Source organism: Leptomonas pyrrhocoris (assembly GCF_001293395.1).
Source record: "Leptomonas pyrrhocoris isolate H10 chromosome Unknown, whole genome shotgun sequence".
Classification (NCBI taxonomy): Eukaryota; Euglenozoa; class Kinetoplastea; order Trypanosomatida; family Trypanosomatidae; genus Leptomonas; species Leptomonas pyrrhocoris.
Window position 1 is genome coordinate 2,176,977 of NW_015438358.1, and position 16,880 is coordinate 2,193,856.

At 53.1% G+C, this 16,880-nt stretch overlaps 5 protein-coding genes across 12 annotated transcripts; all 5 read left to right on the top strand.

Moving 5' to 3' along the window:
• Positions 1-620: 620 nt before the first annotated feature.
• On the top strand, positions 621-3,334 carry ABB37_01783 (nucleobase/nucleoside transporter; the record flags this gene model as incomplete). The annotated part of the gene is made up of 1 exon (XM_015798414.1): positions 621-3,334. The coding sequence occupies exon 1, from the start codon at positions 1,778-1,780 to the stop codon at positions 3,332-3,334; it is 1,557 nt and encodes a 518-aa protein (XP_015663934.1). The 5' UTR covers positions 621-1,777.
• Positions 3,335-4,592: 1,258 nt separating this feature from the next.
• Positions 4,593-6,892, top strand: ABB37_01784 (nucleobase/nucleoside transporter; the record flags this gene model as incomplete). The annotated part of the gene is made up of 1 exon (XM_015798415.1): positions 4,593-6,892. Exon 1 carries the CDS (start codon positions 5,351-5,353, stop codon positions 6,890-6,892), a length of 1,542 nt encoding a protein of 513 aa, XP_015663935.1. The 5' UTR covers positions 4,593-5,350.
• Positions 6,893-8,335: 1,443 nt separating this feature from the next.
• ABB37_01785 (putative RAD51 protein) lies at positions 8,336-10,189 on the top strand (the record flags this gene model as incomplete). Of its 6 annotated transcripts, none has more annotated exons than XM_015798416.1 (1): positions 8,336-10,189. In XM_015798416.1, exon 1 carries the CDS (start codon positions 9,062-9,064, stop codon positions 10,187-10,189), a length of 1,128 nt encoding a protein of 375 aa, XP_015663936.1. In that variant the 5' UTR covers positions 8,336-9,061. The 6 variants fall into 6 exon arrangements, with proteins under 6 accessions (XP_015663936.1, XP_015663937.1, XP_015663938.1 ...); XM_015798417.1 differs by having other exon boundaries at positions 8,396-10,189; XM_015798418.1 differs by having other exon boundaries at positions 8,398-10,189.
• Positions 10,190-11,234: 1,045 nt separating this feature from the next.
• On the top strand, positions 11,235-11,601 carry ABB37_01786 (putative ribosomal protein S26; the record flags this gene model as incomplete). 2 transcript variants are annotated; one of them, XM_015798422.1, is made up of 1 exon in its annotated part: positions 11,235-11,601. In XM_015798422.1, the coding sequence occupies exon 1, from the start codon at positions 11,260-11,262 to the stop codon at positions 11,599-11,601; it is 342 nt and encodes a 113-aa protein (XP_015663942.1). In that variant the 5' UTR covers positions 11,235-11,259. The 2 variants fall into 2 exon arrangements, with proteins under 2 accessions (XP_015663942.1, XP_015663943.1); XM_015798423.1 differs by having other exon boundaries at positions 11,237-11,601.
• A 693-nt stretch (positions 11,602-12,294) lies between these two features.
• Positions 12,295-16,688, top strand: ABB37_01787 (RAD50 DNA repair-like protein; the record flags this gene model as incomplete). 2 transcript variants are annotated; one of them, XM_015798424.1, is made up of 1 exon in its annotated part: positions 12,295-16,688. In XM_015798424.1, the coding sequence occupies exon 1, from the start codon at positions 12,627-12,629 to the stop codon at positions 16,686-16,688; it is 4,062 nt and encodes a 1,353-aa protein (XP_015663944.1). In that variant the 5' UTR covers positions 12,295-12,626. The 2 variants fall into 2 exon arrangements, with proteins under 2 accessions (XP_015663944.1, XP_015663945.1); XM_015798425.1 differs by having other exon boundaries at positions 12,549-16,688.
• Between the last annotated feature and the right edge of the window lie 192 nt (positions 16,689-16,880).

A 16,880-nucleotide genomic window follows, 5' to 3' on the forward strand; every position in this document is an offset into this window, starting at 1 on the left:
GCCTGGTGAAGACGTTAGAACAAATCAAAACAGTAACCAAAAGACACTCCTCAAAAAAGTTTTTCTTCTCTCCTGCTGTCATTACGGCCACCACTCCTAAGAACGGAAGAGATTGTTCTCATCCTCTCATTCGCCATTATGTTTCTTCTCCTGCGTGGTAAACTGTGTCGTTAACGCCGCTGACAACACCGCCTTCACTCTTACGGATAGACCAGCATGTAGGATATCTATTCCGCATCAACAACAACAGAAACTAAAAAAAAAAAGAAAATGGAACGCGCACTGAAGTTAAAGCAAGAAACCAACAAACCAACATCCCTCAAAAACCTGTTTGGAAGTCGCTTTTCTCGCGTGTGAATGGCGTTTGAGAAGAGAATGATGAGCATGCGGCTACGTTGGCTTTTCCCAAAGTGTTGTGGTCGCTTTTTCAAAAAAAAAAACAACACGAAAGAACAGTTTTACCGGTTGGTGCTCTCTCCGAATGACTACAGCAACCGCTAAAAAGGGCAATTCGTTCGGCTCCTGCCGCATGAAAAGTGTTTTCCGCGACTCTCCCTGCTCCTCTCCGCTCTGCTGTTCTTCGAACCATTCGCGTGCTTACGGTCGTTACCCTCGCCAACAGTTTTCAAACTACGGTTTTTCTCTTCGTCTTAACTACGTTTTCCTTTGTTTTTACTGTGAAATAGCTCTTGTATCAAACGTCTTCTAATCATTAATTATCCCCTCGAAAAAACTCCACGCTTCTTTTAACCCTTTTCAAGATCGATACTGTGTTGATCAACAAAAACTTTGTTGTGCCCAGTCTCTCTCAGAAAGTGTAAGACAGAAATATATGCATCAAACGTGCGGTTTTCCTTGACACCTAAGCCTAACACGCCTCACGTGACTAAGAATTTCCACATTCGTTTTGTACTGAAAACTCTTACCTACTTTCAGCTCCTACATTAGATCTTGTCTGACGTGAACAGTAAATTGGGTCTGCAAACCATTTCGGTGACCTCATTCACAATAACAAAACGTTTTTTTTTTTAAATTATTATTATTGTCTTCGTTCCTCCTAAACACACCTTCCCTCAAAAAAACAAAACAAATAACAATATTTAGGAAAACTGTCTCTCTTGTTACTGTTTCACCCAACATCACAGATTTCTTTAACATCTACGATTTTGAATCACACTACCAAGACATCACTTATTTAATATCTTATTCAAAAAATAAAAGTGTTTTCGACAATTAATTCTTCTTGTTTTCCTTTTTTTGGTTTTCCTACTTTCCTTTTTCTCCTCTCGATTTGTGCCCGATTCTTTTCATTGCGATCGAGCAGCGAAGTTTCTCTTTTTTTAACCGCTCCGTTTACCCACACCGACCTTTTTCTTCTTGAGAGGGAAAAGAAAGACGCCATAAAGAAAGGAAAACATAAAACAGAAACTACGCCGCTCTCTTTTCGTTTCAGACTGTGGACATCACAATCCTCTTCTCTCCTCAGTAAAGCTTGAACTCGAGCAGCAGAAAACTTTGCACCACAGCAACACACAAAGTAACATCGTTCTTTCGGCTTCGAACGGTTCAGTAAAACGTGATCTTTTTTTCTTCTCTTTCTCTTTTTGTTTTCTACTTGTTTTCAACAGACAGTAGCTACTAAGAGAGAGATCCCTTTTTCACTTCTGTTCTCGTAGAACTGGCGTACCAACAGAAGCGCAGGCAGGATATTTAGCTTCCGTGTATTGCATCTTCAAGAACGAAAATACATTACAACACCTTGCAAAACGGGGAAAAAATGGCGGTGACCCTTGAAAATATTCTCCTGTACACGGCAGCAGCCATTTTTGGCTTTTGCTGCCTGTTTGCCTACAACTCCTTCCTCTCTTCGCCCTCCTACCTGGAGCATTACTTCCAGTTCGCGGCTGTCAAGTACACCAACGATGTCAGCACGCTTCCGGATGCCAAGACGCCGTCTTTCTGGAACAACATCTCAACCTGGGTGACCGTGCTGATGATGGTGCCCATGTTTTTGATGCAGTTCGCAATGCTCTCGCCTTGGGTGCTTCGCCAAAATGTGCAGATTCGTATGATCATCGGTGCCTTTTTCTCGCTGGTCTCCGTGCTGCTGGTGCCCGTGACCGCTGCCAGCGGTGGCGTGAGCGAGGGCTCCGCGATGGCTGTCCTGATCATCGCGTGCCTGCTGTGCGGTGCAGCCACCACTACGCTCGAATCGGCGTTGTACGCCTTCTTCGGATCGCTGCCCACGCGGTACATGACGGGCTTCGTGATGGGAGGCGGCTTCTCTGGCAGTATCAACTCCGTTATTCGCATTGTGATTACTGTCGGTTTGCCCCCGACCTTCAGCGGTGTGAAGACAAGTGCGGTGATCTTCTTCACTATCGGCATGGCGCTGATGGCGCTGACCATCGCCATCGTGCTCCTGTTGCGTCTGAGCCCGTTTGTGCGCTCGTACGTTCCGGACTACCGCCGTCCCGAGGATGTGGCGCGCTGCGCCCACACCGAAGCGGCCGAGAAGTTGCGCTTGCACGAGCTGAGTTTGGACGCCGACAACGTGGGCACATCCGGTGCTCATGAGACCCCCATGAACGCCGAGGAGACGATGATGACAACGGCGGGCATCGAGAAGACGCATCAGGATGCCATGGCTGATTCGCAGGGTCTCCCAGAGGTCGCAGTGGGGGACAACGGCGAGCCGGCTGGGTCGGGGAGCGACAGCAACCGTGTGATTTCTCCCGCGAACGCGGAGGCGACCGCGGCGGAGGAGGAGGAACATCAGGCGAGCGTGATTGCCGTGATTCGCAAGATCTGGGTGATGATGATCTGCCTGACTGGCAACATGTTCACGACGCTGGTGCTCTTCCCCGGCATTGGTCTGAACGCGATGCAAGTGTCCAATAAGTCGTCGAGCTCGTCGAGCGGTGATGAGAAGACATGGGGTGCGGAGGCAATCATGCCGATGATCATTATTCTGATGTTCAATGTCGGCGATACGATTGGCCGTCTGTCGATTAACTTCCGTACGATTTGGGTTCCTCGGTTTATCGTGCCGTTCGTTGTGGTGATTCGTACGATCGTCTGCGTGATCCCGCTCGCGCTGGGCGTGTGCACCCCGAAGGTGATCAACTCGAATGCGAACCCGATTGTTGTGTTTCTGGTGCTTGGCATCACGGGCGGTTATCTGGTCGGTCTGACGATGGCGTACGGCAGCAGCGACCCGCGACTGACGCCGAAGGAGCGCGGTATCGCTGGCGCGTGCCTGTGCTTTGCCCTGCTTGTGGGTACCACTTTTGGCTCCGTGGTCAGTCTGATCGTGGTGACGCAGGCGTTTTAGGCTTCGACAACGCCTTTCCTGTTTTCGTCGCCATGGAGGCTACCAACAAAAGTTCAAATCATCCCTCAGGGTTTTCTGTTCGCATCGTTCTTTTCCCCTGTTTGAATTCAGTGTTTTCTCTTCTCTCTGGCTCATTTTTGTTTTCTCTCTCGTACTGTTTTTCATGACGTATGTGTGGTCGTTGTTCACCGTGGGTCTCACGGCCCGCTGTCTACACGTTACGGCTCCGACGAGTACCTCACACTATACAGAATGTTACTCTACTGAGCGCGGGAGTGTACAACACTTCCCCTGCCGTTGTGGCGCATCAGCATCGCACGAGGAGGGTTTTGATTATTCGCATTTTTCTAAAGAGGTGTTTATGATTAATTGTAAACGGAATCGAACGATGTGTTTCGCTCTATCGTCGTGCCTGGTCTAGAGTTGGGAACGTGTGGGTTGCTAGTCCTAGGTTAGAATCGACGTTGCTTTTCTGTGAATGAGTTCACCCTTTTTTTAAAACATAACTTCTTTCTTCTTTACTCGTTTGATTGTTTTTTGTGTGTTTGTAAAACACTTGTGCTTAAAGGCTGTCACTGATACTTCTTTCAAGTGTCTTTGGTTCCTCACTCTCTCCCCCGTTTCACTGCTAGTTGGCGCCAACTCCGTCTGCCGTAAAGACCGCAATGCATCGCATTGCTCCACTGTCTTCTTACTCCTTCTTTTTCTTTTTCTTCCTGAGTTGTTATTGCGCGCAGGAAATGGAGGCGTTGAAGGAACAAAAGTCATCTGCAAATAAACCCCCAAGATCGTTACTGGGAAAAAGGTAAAGTAGCGACAAGGAAGGATCCCCTAAAGAAAGAAAAAACAATTGCAACGCACTTGGAGGCAATCGCTCGTCATACAGAAACAAAAACTCGGAGGGGTTGTGTGCCTCACGCTTTACTTGGAAGTTTTGTCGGTGGTGCGCACAGCGCCTCCCCGACGCGACGGTCTCTCGTGCATTTCTTTCTCTTCTGGTTGCAGCCTATTCTCAGCAACAGAGGGAATGATTTAGCTGGTGTGGAATCGCCTATTGCGTGCGCATGGCGAATCGTAATGACAGCAGGTGGCTTTCAGGAATGCAAGCAAGCAAAGACAACGAAAAGGGCTGTGTAGCACCCCATTTAACGTTTGATCTCTATTTTCGCATTTGTCCAAGCCACTTCTTCATTTCTTCTCCCATATTATTTTTTTTTTCAAAACTTTGAATTACCTTCTTCGACGGTTTCAACTACAAAGACCATTATATCCTTATTTCTTAGCTGTTTTCTGCAACCGCACAGGCGAATAATAATTAAAAAAAAACAAGCACTCGTTGCTTTTCATTAGTCTTCATTTGCGATCAGGTATTCCTCTCCCACATTACCCTAAAGTTATTATCATTATTTTCCGTACTTTTCGTTTCCACATCTCGTTGTTCGTTGAGTGGGCAACGTGAGACTCGCGGTAACAAAACAAAAACCCCTGTTAGTGAAGAAAAACACGATAAGGAGCGGTACTCCTTTATTAAAAAAACAGAAAGAAGCGCTACAACCGGGTGACAATAGGTGTTTTGTCTTCTCCTTTTTCTTATCTAACTTGACTGTCTTCGTGAGAAATCAAAACTAAAAAAGCAAATATACACATTTGCCTTCTGAGTTTTCAGTGAGCCGTTGGTGCGACCTATTCTGATACGATCTGCTTTATCTACGCTCTTACCTAACCGTTGGCCACTGCGATACTACTTTGCTGGTCGTTGACTTCTACGTGGAGATTCGAGACTGAGCAAAGCCAAATTTGCCGTCGTTTTTGTTGAGCGCAGTAAGTACACAGATGATATCTTGGAGGCCGCGCTTTTCTCCCTCAAGAAAAGCTTTTTAACCTCTTTGAGAATCTCAAAGATATCAGCCTTTTTATCATCAACTCTCCAAAGGCGCACCCTTCTGTGAAAAGGGGGTGCGCTCTGTCTATTCAAGTGGGGAAACAAAACACAGCACCTTGCAAAACGGGAAGAAAATGGCGGTGACCTTTGAAGTTGTTATGATGCACACGGCATCGATCATTCTTGGGTTTTGCTGCCTGTTTGCCTACAACTCCTTCCTCTCTTCGCCCTCCTACCTGGAGCATTACTTCCAGTTCGCAGCTGTCAAGTCCAACGACAATGTCAGCACGCTTCCGGATGCCAAGACGCCGTCTTTCTGGAACAACATCTCAACCTGGGTGACCGTGCTGATGATGGTGCCCATGTTTTTGATGCAGTTCGCAATGCTCTCGCCTTGGGTGCTTCGCCAAAATGTGCAGACTCGTATGATCATCGGTGCCTTTTTCTCGCTGGTCTCCGTGCTGCTGGTGCCCGTGACCGCTGCCAGCGGTGGCGTGAGCGAGGGCTCCGCGATGGCTGTCCTGATCATCGCGTGCCTGCTGTGCGGTGCAGCCACTTCCGCACTTGAGTCGTCGTTGTACGCTTTCTATGGAGCGCTGCCCACGCGGTACATGACGAGCTTCGTGACGGGAGGCGGTATCTCTGGCGCCATCACTTCCGTTCTTCGTATCGTCATTTCCGTCGGTTTGCCCCCGACGTTCAGCGGTGTGAAGGCGAGTGCGGTGATCTTCTTCACTATCGGCATGGCGCTGATGGTGCTGACCATCGCCATCGTGCTCCTGCTGCGTCTGAGCCCGTTTGTGCGCTCGTACGTTCCGGACTACCGCCGTCCCGAGGATGTGGCGCGCTGCGCCCACACGGAGGCGGATCAGGCGGCCGAGGAGACGCGCTTGCGGCGGCTGCGTCTGGACGCCGACAACGTGGGCACACCTGTTGTACAGGAGCCCATTGCGGGAGCGGAAGGCATCGAGAAGTCGAATCAAAACACGGTGGCTCCCCTGCAGGGAGTCGCGGAGGTCGCAGTGGGGGACAATGGCGAGCCCGCAAGGTCGGGGAGCGACAGCAGCTGCGTCACCTCCCCCGACAGTGCGGAGGCGACCGCGGCGGAGGAGGAGGAAGGCCAGACGAGCGTGATTGTCGTGGTGCGGAAGATCTGGGTGATGATGGTCTGCCTGATTGCCGATTTGTTCACGACGATGGTGCTCTTCCCCGGCATTGGACTGAAAGCGATGCACGTGTCCAAGAAACCGACCACGACGCACGGTGATGGCACGACGTGGGGTTCGGAGGCGATGATGCCGATGATTGTGGTTCTGATGTTCAATGTCGGCGATGCGATTGGCCGTCTGTCGATTAACTTCCACTGCGTGTGGGCTCCTCGCTCGTGGGTGCCGTTCATTGTGGTGGTTCGTACGATCGTCTGCGTGATCCCGCTCGCGCTGGGCGTGTGCACCCCGAAGGTGATAGACTCGAATGCGAACCCGATTGTCATGTTTCTGGTGCTTGGCATCACAAAGGGCTACCTGATCGGTCTGACGATGGCGTACGGCAGCAGCGACCCGCGACTGACGCCGAAGGAGCGCGGTATCGCTGGCGCGTGCCTGTGCTTTGCCCTGCTTATCGGCATGACCTTTGGCTCCGTGGTCAGTCTGATCGTGGTGACGCAGGCGCTCTAGGCTGCGCCAACGCCTTGGGTCGTACCTGTGGCTTTGTCTTTTCCTTTAACGGCGCACGTCGCACTCTTCTCTCTGTATCTTCGTTTCTCTTCTGTGCGACACACACGAGCGTGCCAAAACTTGACCCTTCGAGGCGGCGCTTCGCTGAGCTGACTCCTATTATCTCCGTCGAGGACGCGTTGCGTTTTCTGTTCTTTTTTTTAGCAGCTTTCTAACACACACGCGTGGACGGGCAAGGGGAGGACGTGGAAGCCTCTTATCTCTGTTTTGTCCTTTTGTGGTTGGTGTCTGCGTAAAGCGCGGCATCTTAATGCTGTGCTACCTTTGCCAACAGGGACAGAAGCAGATTTTGCGTTCAGAAGATGAGCCAAATTCACATTCAACCATAAAAGGAGAAAAAATGGACAGGAATTTTTTTTTTGCATTACGAATCACTTTAGTTCAAGCAAAACAGTGCAAGAGCTCCTTTTCTTAGCGTTACTGGCCATAATTATTTTTCTGATCTATATATATGTTCTATTTTACGGCGACCTTTTCTCTCCTCAATACATGTAACGTCTTCCTTTTCCTGTTAAACAATGCCGTCCCGGAGAGAGCAAAGAATAAGCAAAGGCCGACATCCGGTGAAACCCAAAAAGGAAAAACACGTCTGCCTCCCCTGTGTCGGCTGTGTTGCCCGCCGAATCGGCGGCAGTTTTTATTTTGTTTTCTTTTGATGTTCTTCTGATTTGTAGTAAACATGCCTAACCAGAAAAACAAACTTTTAATGAAAATAGATAAGCGACTCAATTTTACAGCCTTATTTCTCTTCGCTTGCTGAGGTGAAGGTATTCGCAGCTGATTCAAGTCCGCTTAGCGGCTGACGATCGTTTCTTTAAAACAACTAAAAGCCCCGTTTTGCACAATGAAATTAAGCGTTAATAATGCCGCGAAGCGCGTTTTACGAACCGAATCTGTTCTTTAAAACCGTTTTACTAGCCGCGGAGATTTTTTCTCAAAGAGAAAAAGGGAAAGCATCTACATATGTGCCAAAGAATTAAAGAAACGGTTTTTTCTGATAAATTCCACCTGCGAAAAGAACGCGATATATAAGATATCTGTTAGCAACTATTCAAGTTATGTTGGCGAAAGAAGAAAGTGGCGACCGAGACGGTTTGGGACAACCGTGAATATCCAGCGCGCATCACAAATGGTCTCATGTTCAGAAAAAAAGCGGGAGGGTCGACTGAGCTCTTTGCACCCCGATAGCGTCGCCGCACGAGCGCGGTACGCTCGTCCTTCCTACTTTCGTTATTTTTAATATTATTGTCGTTTTCACTTTACAAAAGTACGGATGACACAATTTTTACTTTCGCCTTTTGTTTTGGTTTTGCTTCTCACGCCTTCTCTCATCCCTCTCAATGCTCCGTATGACTTTCTTTCGTATCTCAAATGCCGATATTGAGTGGTATACTTCGGCGTCGAAACCACTTCTACCGCACACTGGTGCCCACCTAAAAAATAAAAGATATATATATATATATATATATGCTTTGAAGCATCCTCAGGCACGCATTTGACGTTCCTTCTGAACACAACTCCCTCGCCGAAATACACTGCATCTTGCTGAAATACCTCCCGCCATTGAAGCGCAATTACCCACCACCACCACTACTCCAAGAAGAGCAAAATAGAAGCACCACTCAACAGCACTACATAAAACTTTCACTCTGGATTCTGTCGTCACGGGCGACAAGAAAAGCGAACACTAAAGGATTCACAGCTTGAAATCAAAAGAAACAAACAATCAAGCACGCTACGCCACCAGCAACAACAACAATCTTCACTGTTATTATTAGAGGCAACGACGTTACTATTTCATATTCATATATGCTTTATATTTTTCAGATCTTTACATCACTCGACACACTCCAATTCTGCTCTTTGATGGTTCGTTCTCTGCGCGCCTGTCGCCTTGTTTCTCCTCTGCTTTACCGCGAAGAAGTCTTTCTTCACTCATCTTAGATAATTTAGCCTTTTTCTTCTCTAGCCTTTTCTTCCCTCTCTCTCTCTATATATATTTTAGCACTACCCTTGTTTTACGGGTATAAGGTGCAAACAAACGTGTATTTCTTCCTCTCTCATCTTCTTCAAAAGGAAAAAAAGAACTCCCTTCTCTACGCGTCAACCATGCAGACCCGTTCCAAGGCCAAGACTCGACGTGGTCGCCCCGCCGCACAGCCGGAGGAGGTGGAGGTGGTGGAGAGCCAGCCAGGGATGGAAAACGAAGAAGAGCAGCAACAGGAGAAGCAGCGGCAGCAGGCAGGGGCAGAGGTCGCTGACCCCAACGCCGGCGGCTTCCGTGTCGTGCAAATTCTGGAGAACTACGGCGTCGCCAGCTCCGACATCAAGAAGTTCATGGAGTACGGCTTTTACACCGTCGAGTCCATCGCCTACGCACCGAAGAAGGCCATTCTGGCGGTAAAGGGCATCAGCGAGAACAAGGCGGAGAAGATCATGGCGGAGTGCGCGAAGCTGGTGCCCATGGGCTTCACCTCCGCCGTCGCCTACCACGAAGCGCGGAAGGAGATCATCATGGTGACGACCGGCAGCAAGGAAGTGGACAAGTTGCTGGGCGGCGGGGTGGAGACGGGCAGCATTACAGAGCTCTTTGGCGAGTTCCGCACCGGCAAGACGCAGCTGTGCCACACCCTCTGCGTCACGTGCCAACTCCCCATCTCGCAGGGCGGTGCGGAAGGCATGGCCCTCTACATTGACACGGAGGGCACCTTCAGACCAGAACGTCTGGTGGCGGTGGCGGAGCGCTACAAGCTGGACCCGGAGGACGTGCTGGCCAACGTGGCGTGTGCGCGTGCCTTCAACACGGACCACCAGCAGCAGCTGCTGCTTCAGGCCTCCGCCATGATGGCAGAAAACCGCTTCGCTCTCATCATCGTCGACTCCGCCACTGCGCTCTACCGCACCGACTACAGCGGACGCAACGAGCTCGCCGCCCGTCAGATGCACCTGGGCAAGTTTCTTCGCTCCCTGCACAACCTCGCCGAGGAGTACGGTGTGGCGGTGGTGGTGACCAACCAGGTGGTCGCGAACGTCGACGGCTCGGCGCAGATGTTTCAGGCGGATGCGAAGAAGCCGATTGGGGGACACATCATGGCGCATGCCTCGACGACCCGGTTGAGCCTGCGCAAAGGCCGCGGCGAGCAGCGCATTATTAAAGTGTACGACTCGCCCTGTCTTGCGGAGGCCGAAGCCATCTTTGGCATTTACGACGATGGCGTCGGCGATGCACGTGACTAGCATAGCGGAGGAAGCGAAATGACCTGCTCTTTTCCTTTACTTTTGATATCTTTTCCCGCGGTGCTTTGCCTCCTATTTGTACCATTGTTTTCTGCGTATGCGTCTCCGTTTTGTTTTCTCTGGACGAGCCTGAATGCGTTATTGTTCCCCTCCTCATTTATACACATGTAGACACTCGATGAATGAAGTAAACGAAGTTCGTCTGTTTCCCTTTCCCTCCCGCATTTGTACAGTTCCGGCGCATCGTCAGCTGCACGGCTTCTATTTACGTCTTCGTTTCCGTGCTTGCCCTTTTGTTTTTGGTATGTGTGTGTGTGTGTGTGTGTGCTTTTACCTTTACAGCTGTATCGATGCTTTACCATTAACGATACGAAAACATTCTTCTACTTCTTCAAGGCGTCCTCCCTGCCTCGGGCGTCAAGCGCAGCAAAAACTGCTCGCTGTCCTCTTCGGTGTCATGAACGCGGCAGCTGACGGAATCTTTGAAGGAGGAACAAAAAGGGAAAAAGAGAATCCTGTTTTTCAAGCAGAGGGTTTGCGGACCATACGCATGAAACGATGCATTTCTCTGAGAATAAAAAGAAGGAGGCGTTTTGCTCTCGGTGCTTCTGTTCTTATTTTACGAGGAGACAGGAAGCGATTGCGTCTATCGACACGCGGCTCTCTTTTCTTTTTTGGTGATGAGTTGAAGGTGAAGAGAAACAAGAAAAAACATGACCCATTTTTGTGCGCTTTTAGAACGCTACCACTTGCGTGAAACGAAGACGGTGTTAACTGCTTGCAACATCTGGCCGCAAACTTCAATGACAGCCTTTCTAAGTTGGTGCTTGTGTTGTTGTTTTTTGTTACTGCCAAAAAACGCTCTGTCGTCATTCGGCACTCGTGCCGTCGCTTGGCACTGAGAAGTTCCAATACTCCACGCCTTACATTTCTTCCATTCCGTCCTCTGCCCCTCGCCATGTTCTTCTCTCCTTTTGTTCATTTCTTATATCGTGCCCGCACGTGCGCTTACAAAACGCTACTGCCCGCGTCATCGTTCCAACACAGAGGAATAAATACGGGCGAATAAAATGACGACCAAGCGCCGCAATCACGGACGTTCGAAGCCCCCGCACAGCCGCGGCCGCGTCAAGCCGGTCCACTGCTTCAACTGCGGTCGCCTGACGCCCAAGGACAAGGCGGTCGGCCGCTTCGTGGTGCGCCGCATGTTGGATGCCGCTTCTGCCCGCGATGTGGCGGAGGCGTCCCCGGTGTACGGCGCGAACTTCCCCATGCCGAAGCTGTACATGAAGCAGCGCTTCTGCATCGCGTGCGCCATCCACAGCCGCACCGTGCGTGCCCGCCCCGTGGGGGACCGCAAGACGCGCTACACGAAGAAGGTGCCCTACCGTCCGGCCGGAAAGAAGAACTAAGAGCGGAGAGATAAGATGGCAACCGTTATGCGCATCGTGCGAAGGTTTGGGAGATTACCCTCGAACCCCTTTAAAAGCACTTGATGCCTCTTTATCTGCCTTCTCTTTTTCTTACCTTTCTTTTGCCCTTGTCGGGTCAACGTTTGAATGCTGAAGTCCCGGCTCGGCCGGATCACGCGTAGCGCAGTGCATCGAGGTGAAGTTGACAGAGACGGTTTCTTTGCCTTTAGCGTTGTGAAGAAGTCGCGCCTTGTATTTCATTCTGCCGTTGACATCTCTTTCTTTCTCTTTTTCCTTTTTATCATTTTCGTCAAAACAAAAAAAACGCCAAAATAATAATAATAGAAGCCTGAATGCGGTATCCCCCGTCTGTGCAATGGCAATGCCGCACATCATTTCATGTGCAGTGGAGCACACGGCCTGTGTGTGGTGTTCGTGCCTGCGTGAAAGCGGCTGTTCTGCGCCACCTTAATATGGTAACTCACATCGCAGGGTGAGCGCCAAATGTGCTTTCTTTCTCCTCTCGAATGCGTAACGGAAAGCAAGCCTCATCTCTATTCCCGCGGAGGTTTCGTCGTTCTCCGCTTAACGCACGAGGCGCATTTCTTCTACTGTACCCGCCCTTTTCACTCCTCTTTGTATTTCCTCCCTCCCCCCTCCCCCTCCTACGTGACGAGACAAATACTCACGGCAAGGTGCGGTTACTATGCAGGCGTCACTTCCGCTGTCTTAGAAAGTAAAGAGAAAACGAAACCATAGAAGCGCCACACATACGCACGTTTCGGTAAACACATTCTCAGACTGGTAATTCCTCTCCATCTGCTGTTGAGCACTGCACCTGGCCATACGGAAGGTGACGCAAACACTTCGATTCTCAACGCGTTCTTCACACTTCCTCCCGCTTTCCCCCGATCCCCACTGCTGCACACACACACACACACACACACAGCAATAAACCATAAATAGAGCACCGTTTTTTTTTTAATTATTTGCTATCACCTGCTAGCATTCTTCTGTTTTGCACCATGACCAGCATTGAGAAGATTCAGATCTGCGGTGTCCGCAGCTTCGACCCCAACCCTGCAAATCAGCAGTTTATTCAATTCCAGAAGCCTCTCACCGTCATTTTGGGCAAAAACGGCGCTGGTAAGACAACGATTATCGAGGCACTGCTGAACGCCTGCACGGGTGCGATGCCACCCGGGAGCGGCACCGAAAAAGGCTCCTTCGTGTACGATCCAAAGGTGGTGGGTGAGACGGAGGTGAAGGCGCAGATTCGCCTCATCTTTACGGGTAAAGGCGGCAAGCTCATGCAGGTCATCCGCTCCTTCCAGGCCACCCGCTCCAGCAACCGTGTCACCTTCACCACTCTCGACAACACGGTCGCCTTCCAAGATGCGGCGACGGGCGAGGTGATCTCGAGCACCTACCGCGCCAGTGACGTGGACCGAGTCGTGCCGGAGATGCTGGGGGTGTCCTCGGCGGTGCTGGCGCACGTGATCTTCTGCCACCAGGAGGACTGCAACTGGCCCCTGGGACCACCGAAGGACGTGAAACGCATTTTTGACGACATCTTCGCCGCCACGCGCTACGTGCTTGCACTGGACCGTCTGCGCGATAACAGCAAAGAGTTCCGCCGCCAGTTGAAGGAGCACGAGGCGAGTTTGATGGCGCTGCGCGAACACCGCGAGCAGGCAAAGCAGCTCCAGCAGCAGATCGACCAAAAAGACAGCGTCATCCGCGCCATCCAGGGCCGGAGCACGGGCATCGAGCCCGAACTGCAGGAGTTGCGCCAGGCACTTACCCAACTGCGCAGCGTCGAGGACCAGATCGAGTCGATGCAGCGCGAGGTGGCCGTGACGCAGGCGCGGCTGGAGGAACGGCGGGAGGCGGTGCGTCGAGCCGATCTGCCCCTCAGCACTCAAACACTGGAGACGATGCAGGAGATGCGCTCCAACTTCGGCGCACAGATACAGCATGTGGAGGAGGAGCTCGCGCAGAACACGAAGCGGCACGACGCTGTCGCCCAGACACGACGCACGCAAGAGGAGGAGTTGTATCGAACGCGCTCCAACATTCAGCTGCTCGAGCGCGACGATCAGCAGCACAAGCTGAGCGTGGCCCGATTGCGCGAGCTTCTGAGCGAGTTGTCGAGTGAGTATGTCCTCGGCGAAAACGATGTCGATGAGCGCAGCCTGCAGCGGCTACTGCGGAAGGCAGAATCGGACGCAGCGGCGGCACGGCAGCAGCTGCGGAGCGCCACCGCCGGTCTTCAGCAGAGCATCCGCGCAGAGGAGAGCGAGGTGCAAAGTGGCCTTCGCTTATTGGACGGCAACCTCACCGAGACACAGATGCGGCAGCAGAGCCTCGACGCGGTGCGGCAGCGCGTGAAGGACAACGCCCGCGCCATCGCCGGCCTCGGCGGTGACTCGCGTCGCGTCCAGCTGCGACAGCTTCAGGCTGAGATCGAAGAGCTGCAGCAGCGCGTGGCCGCCGCCGAGGAGCTGCGCAGGAAAGACACCACCGAGCAGCGCAGCCAAGCCATTTTAAAGGAGCTGGAGGAGCAGAACATCGCCGTGGCGACGCTGCGAGAGGAGATGATGCGGCAGAAGCAGCGGGAGCGAAGCGAGCAGGAGGCGGAGCACCTTCGCCGGCAGGTGGAGGAGTCGAACGTATCGGTCGCTGCAGCGTTGCAGAATGACGTGCTGCCGCTTCTCCGCGCTGTCGGCGTGCAGGCGCCTGTAGTAGCCACGGATGCTTTTTCGCCCTCGGTGCTGCTGTCGCTGCGCTCGCAGGCTACGCAGGTGCATCAGGCGAAGGCAAATGAACTCCAGGCCCTGCAGAGCCGCGTGTTTGAGTTGCAGAAGGCACGTGCGACGCAGGAGCAAAAGTCCGCATACTTGTCAGAAGAGCTGGTTCAATGCCAACGAGAGGTCTCCGACGGGCTAGCGCAGTGCGTTAACTCGGTGACGGACTTGGACACGTACGAGGAATACCTGCGGCAGGCAAGAGAGGCGGCGGAGTCGTCGACGCAGAAGTGGCACGCGATGGAGGCACTCGTCACGTGCTACCACGACTTCATGAGCGTCGCCATGTCGGAGAACAAGTGCGCCGTGTGCGAGCGGCCCTTCGCTGACCACGACGTTCGGCAGAAGTTTCTGGAAATCAACGCGGACAAGCAGCGCGCTACGCCGCAGGCGCTGGCGGCCGTGCGAGGCGCAGCGGACACCGCCCAGGAGGCCTATCAACGCCTGGAGAAGCTGCAGGGTGTGGTCGTGTCGGTGCGTCAGCATCGGAGTCGCATCCCCGTGCTGGAGGAGGAGCTGAAGTCGCTGGTGGTGCAGATGGAGCAGAACACCGCGGCACAGGGGGAAGCGCGTGCGGCACGCGATGCGGCCCAGACGGCCGTGCAGCAGCTGGAAGGCGTGTGTCATCACTTGGCGGGTCTGTGCATGATGGAGGAAAAGGCGACGGCGCTCAAGGCGACACTGACGCGACGGGAGAAGGAAGTCGAGGCAGCCAGTCCGCAGGAGGAGGTGATCGGCGCTGTTGGCGAGGACGGCGACGACCAGGTGTCCTCGCGGCGCACCTTCGATGAACTCTCCGAGGCCTACGCGGCGGCCACGGACCGACTGCATCAGCTCAACAAGTTGTTCACCGAGGCGCAGCGGATGGAGCGCGGTCAGGACGAGCACGCCGCGCAGCGTCAGCTGCAAGAGCGCAAGGCGGCCATGTACCAAGCGGAGGTCTCCGTGGCGAAGCTGGAGGACTTAGAGAAGACGTCGGCGGAGCTGCAGCAGGAGGCGGCGCAGCACCGCGGACGTCTCGAGGAGCTCACCGCCCAAGTCGCCACGCTGCGCACCTCGGTCGACGCTCGTCAGGCCAAGGTGCAGGAGCTGCGTGCGGAGTGCCAGAGGGCCGAGGAGGCGGAGCGCCACGCCGTCGAACAGGCGGAGGCGCGGCTGCGCCAACTGCAGTTGGCCGTTCCACCGGTGTTGAGCTACGTGCAGAGCGGCGGCGCCCAGCGACTGGAGGAGCTCCGCGTGCACCTGCGCGAGGCGGAGAAAGCCTGCACGGCCACTGTGCAAGAACTGGACGGGCTGATGACGCACATGGAGGACGCGCGGCGCACGTTGAGCGACCAGCACCGCCGGTCCGCCGACATGGATCGCCACATCGAGGCGTTGCAGCAGCAGCAGTCCATTGCGCTCGACGAGACGCACTTGGCGGAAACGGCACAAATCCTCGTTTCCTTGAAGACGGATCGACTGCAGGGCGTGGAGCAGCTCGTGGGGGAGGAGGCACGCCAGGCAAGCCTCTCCACACTGCGCGAGTTGATCACGGCAAAGATGACCTCCCTGGAGAAGATCCGCGCGCAGCAGGACGGCAACATGGAGGCGATGCTGCTCGACGTCGCCCAGTTAAAGCAGCAGCTGCGCAGTGATAAGTACCAGAGCATCGAGAAGCGCTACCGCTCCACCTTTTTGAAGGTGCAAACGACCGAGATCTCCATCCAGGACATCGAGAAGTACTACAGCGCGTTGGAGAAGGCCGTGCAGTCGTACCACCAAGAGAAAATTGCGCAGATCAACCAAATTATTGCAGAGCTGTGGCGACAGACGTACCGCGGCAGCGACATCGACACGGTGGAGATCCGGTCGGAGACGGAGGGCACGACGACGACGGCGGCGCGGCGCAGCTTCAACTACCGCGTCGTGATGAAGCGCGGCAACAACGAGATGGACATGCGTGGGCGGTGCAGCGCCGGGCAGAAGGTGCTTGCATCGATTGTCATCCGTCTCGCCCTCAGCGAAGCGTTCTGCTGCGACTGCGGCATCCTTGCTTTAGATGAGCCGACAACGAACTTGGACGACGACAACGCACGCAGCCTGGCCGCCGCCCTGCGCACGCTGATCCAAGCCCGGCGGGCCGTGAAGCATTTCCAGCTGATTGTCATTACCCACGACGAGCAGTTTGTGCGGGCGCTGGGTGGGCAGTCGCTAGACAAGTTCTTCTACATCCACAAAGATCGCGAAGGCGCGTTCTCCGTCATTGAGGAACGAACGTTTGACCAACTCTTTGCCTAACTCAAACACCGACGTGCTATGCTTGTGTGTGCTGTAATGTCTGGGAATCGGCTTTACACCGTCGGCGCACATTGATTGAAAGGCAGCGGCTGATGCCTTGTCATAGAATGAAACGTCGTATTCACTGGCGGGCCGTTTCCCAAGGCAGCTACATAAAAGGTAACGGTTCTTTCTTGTAGAGTAGAATGAAAC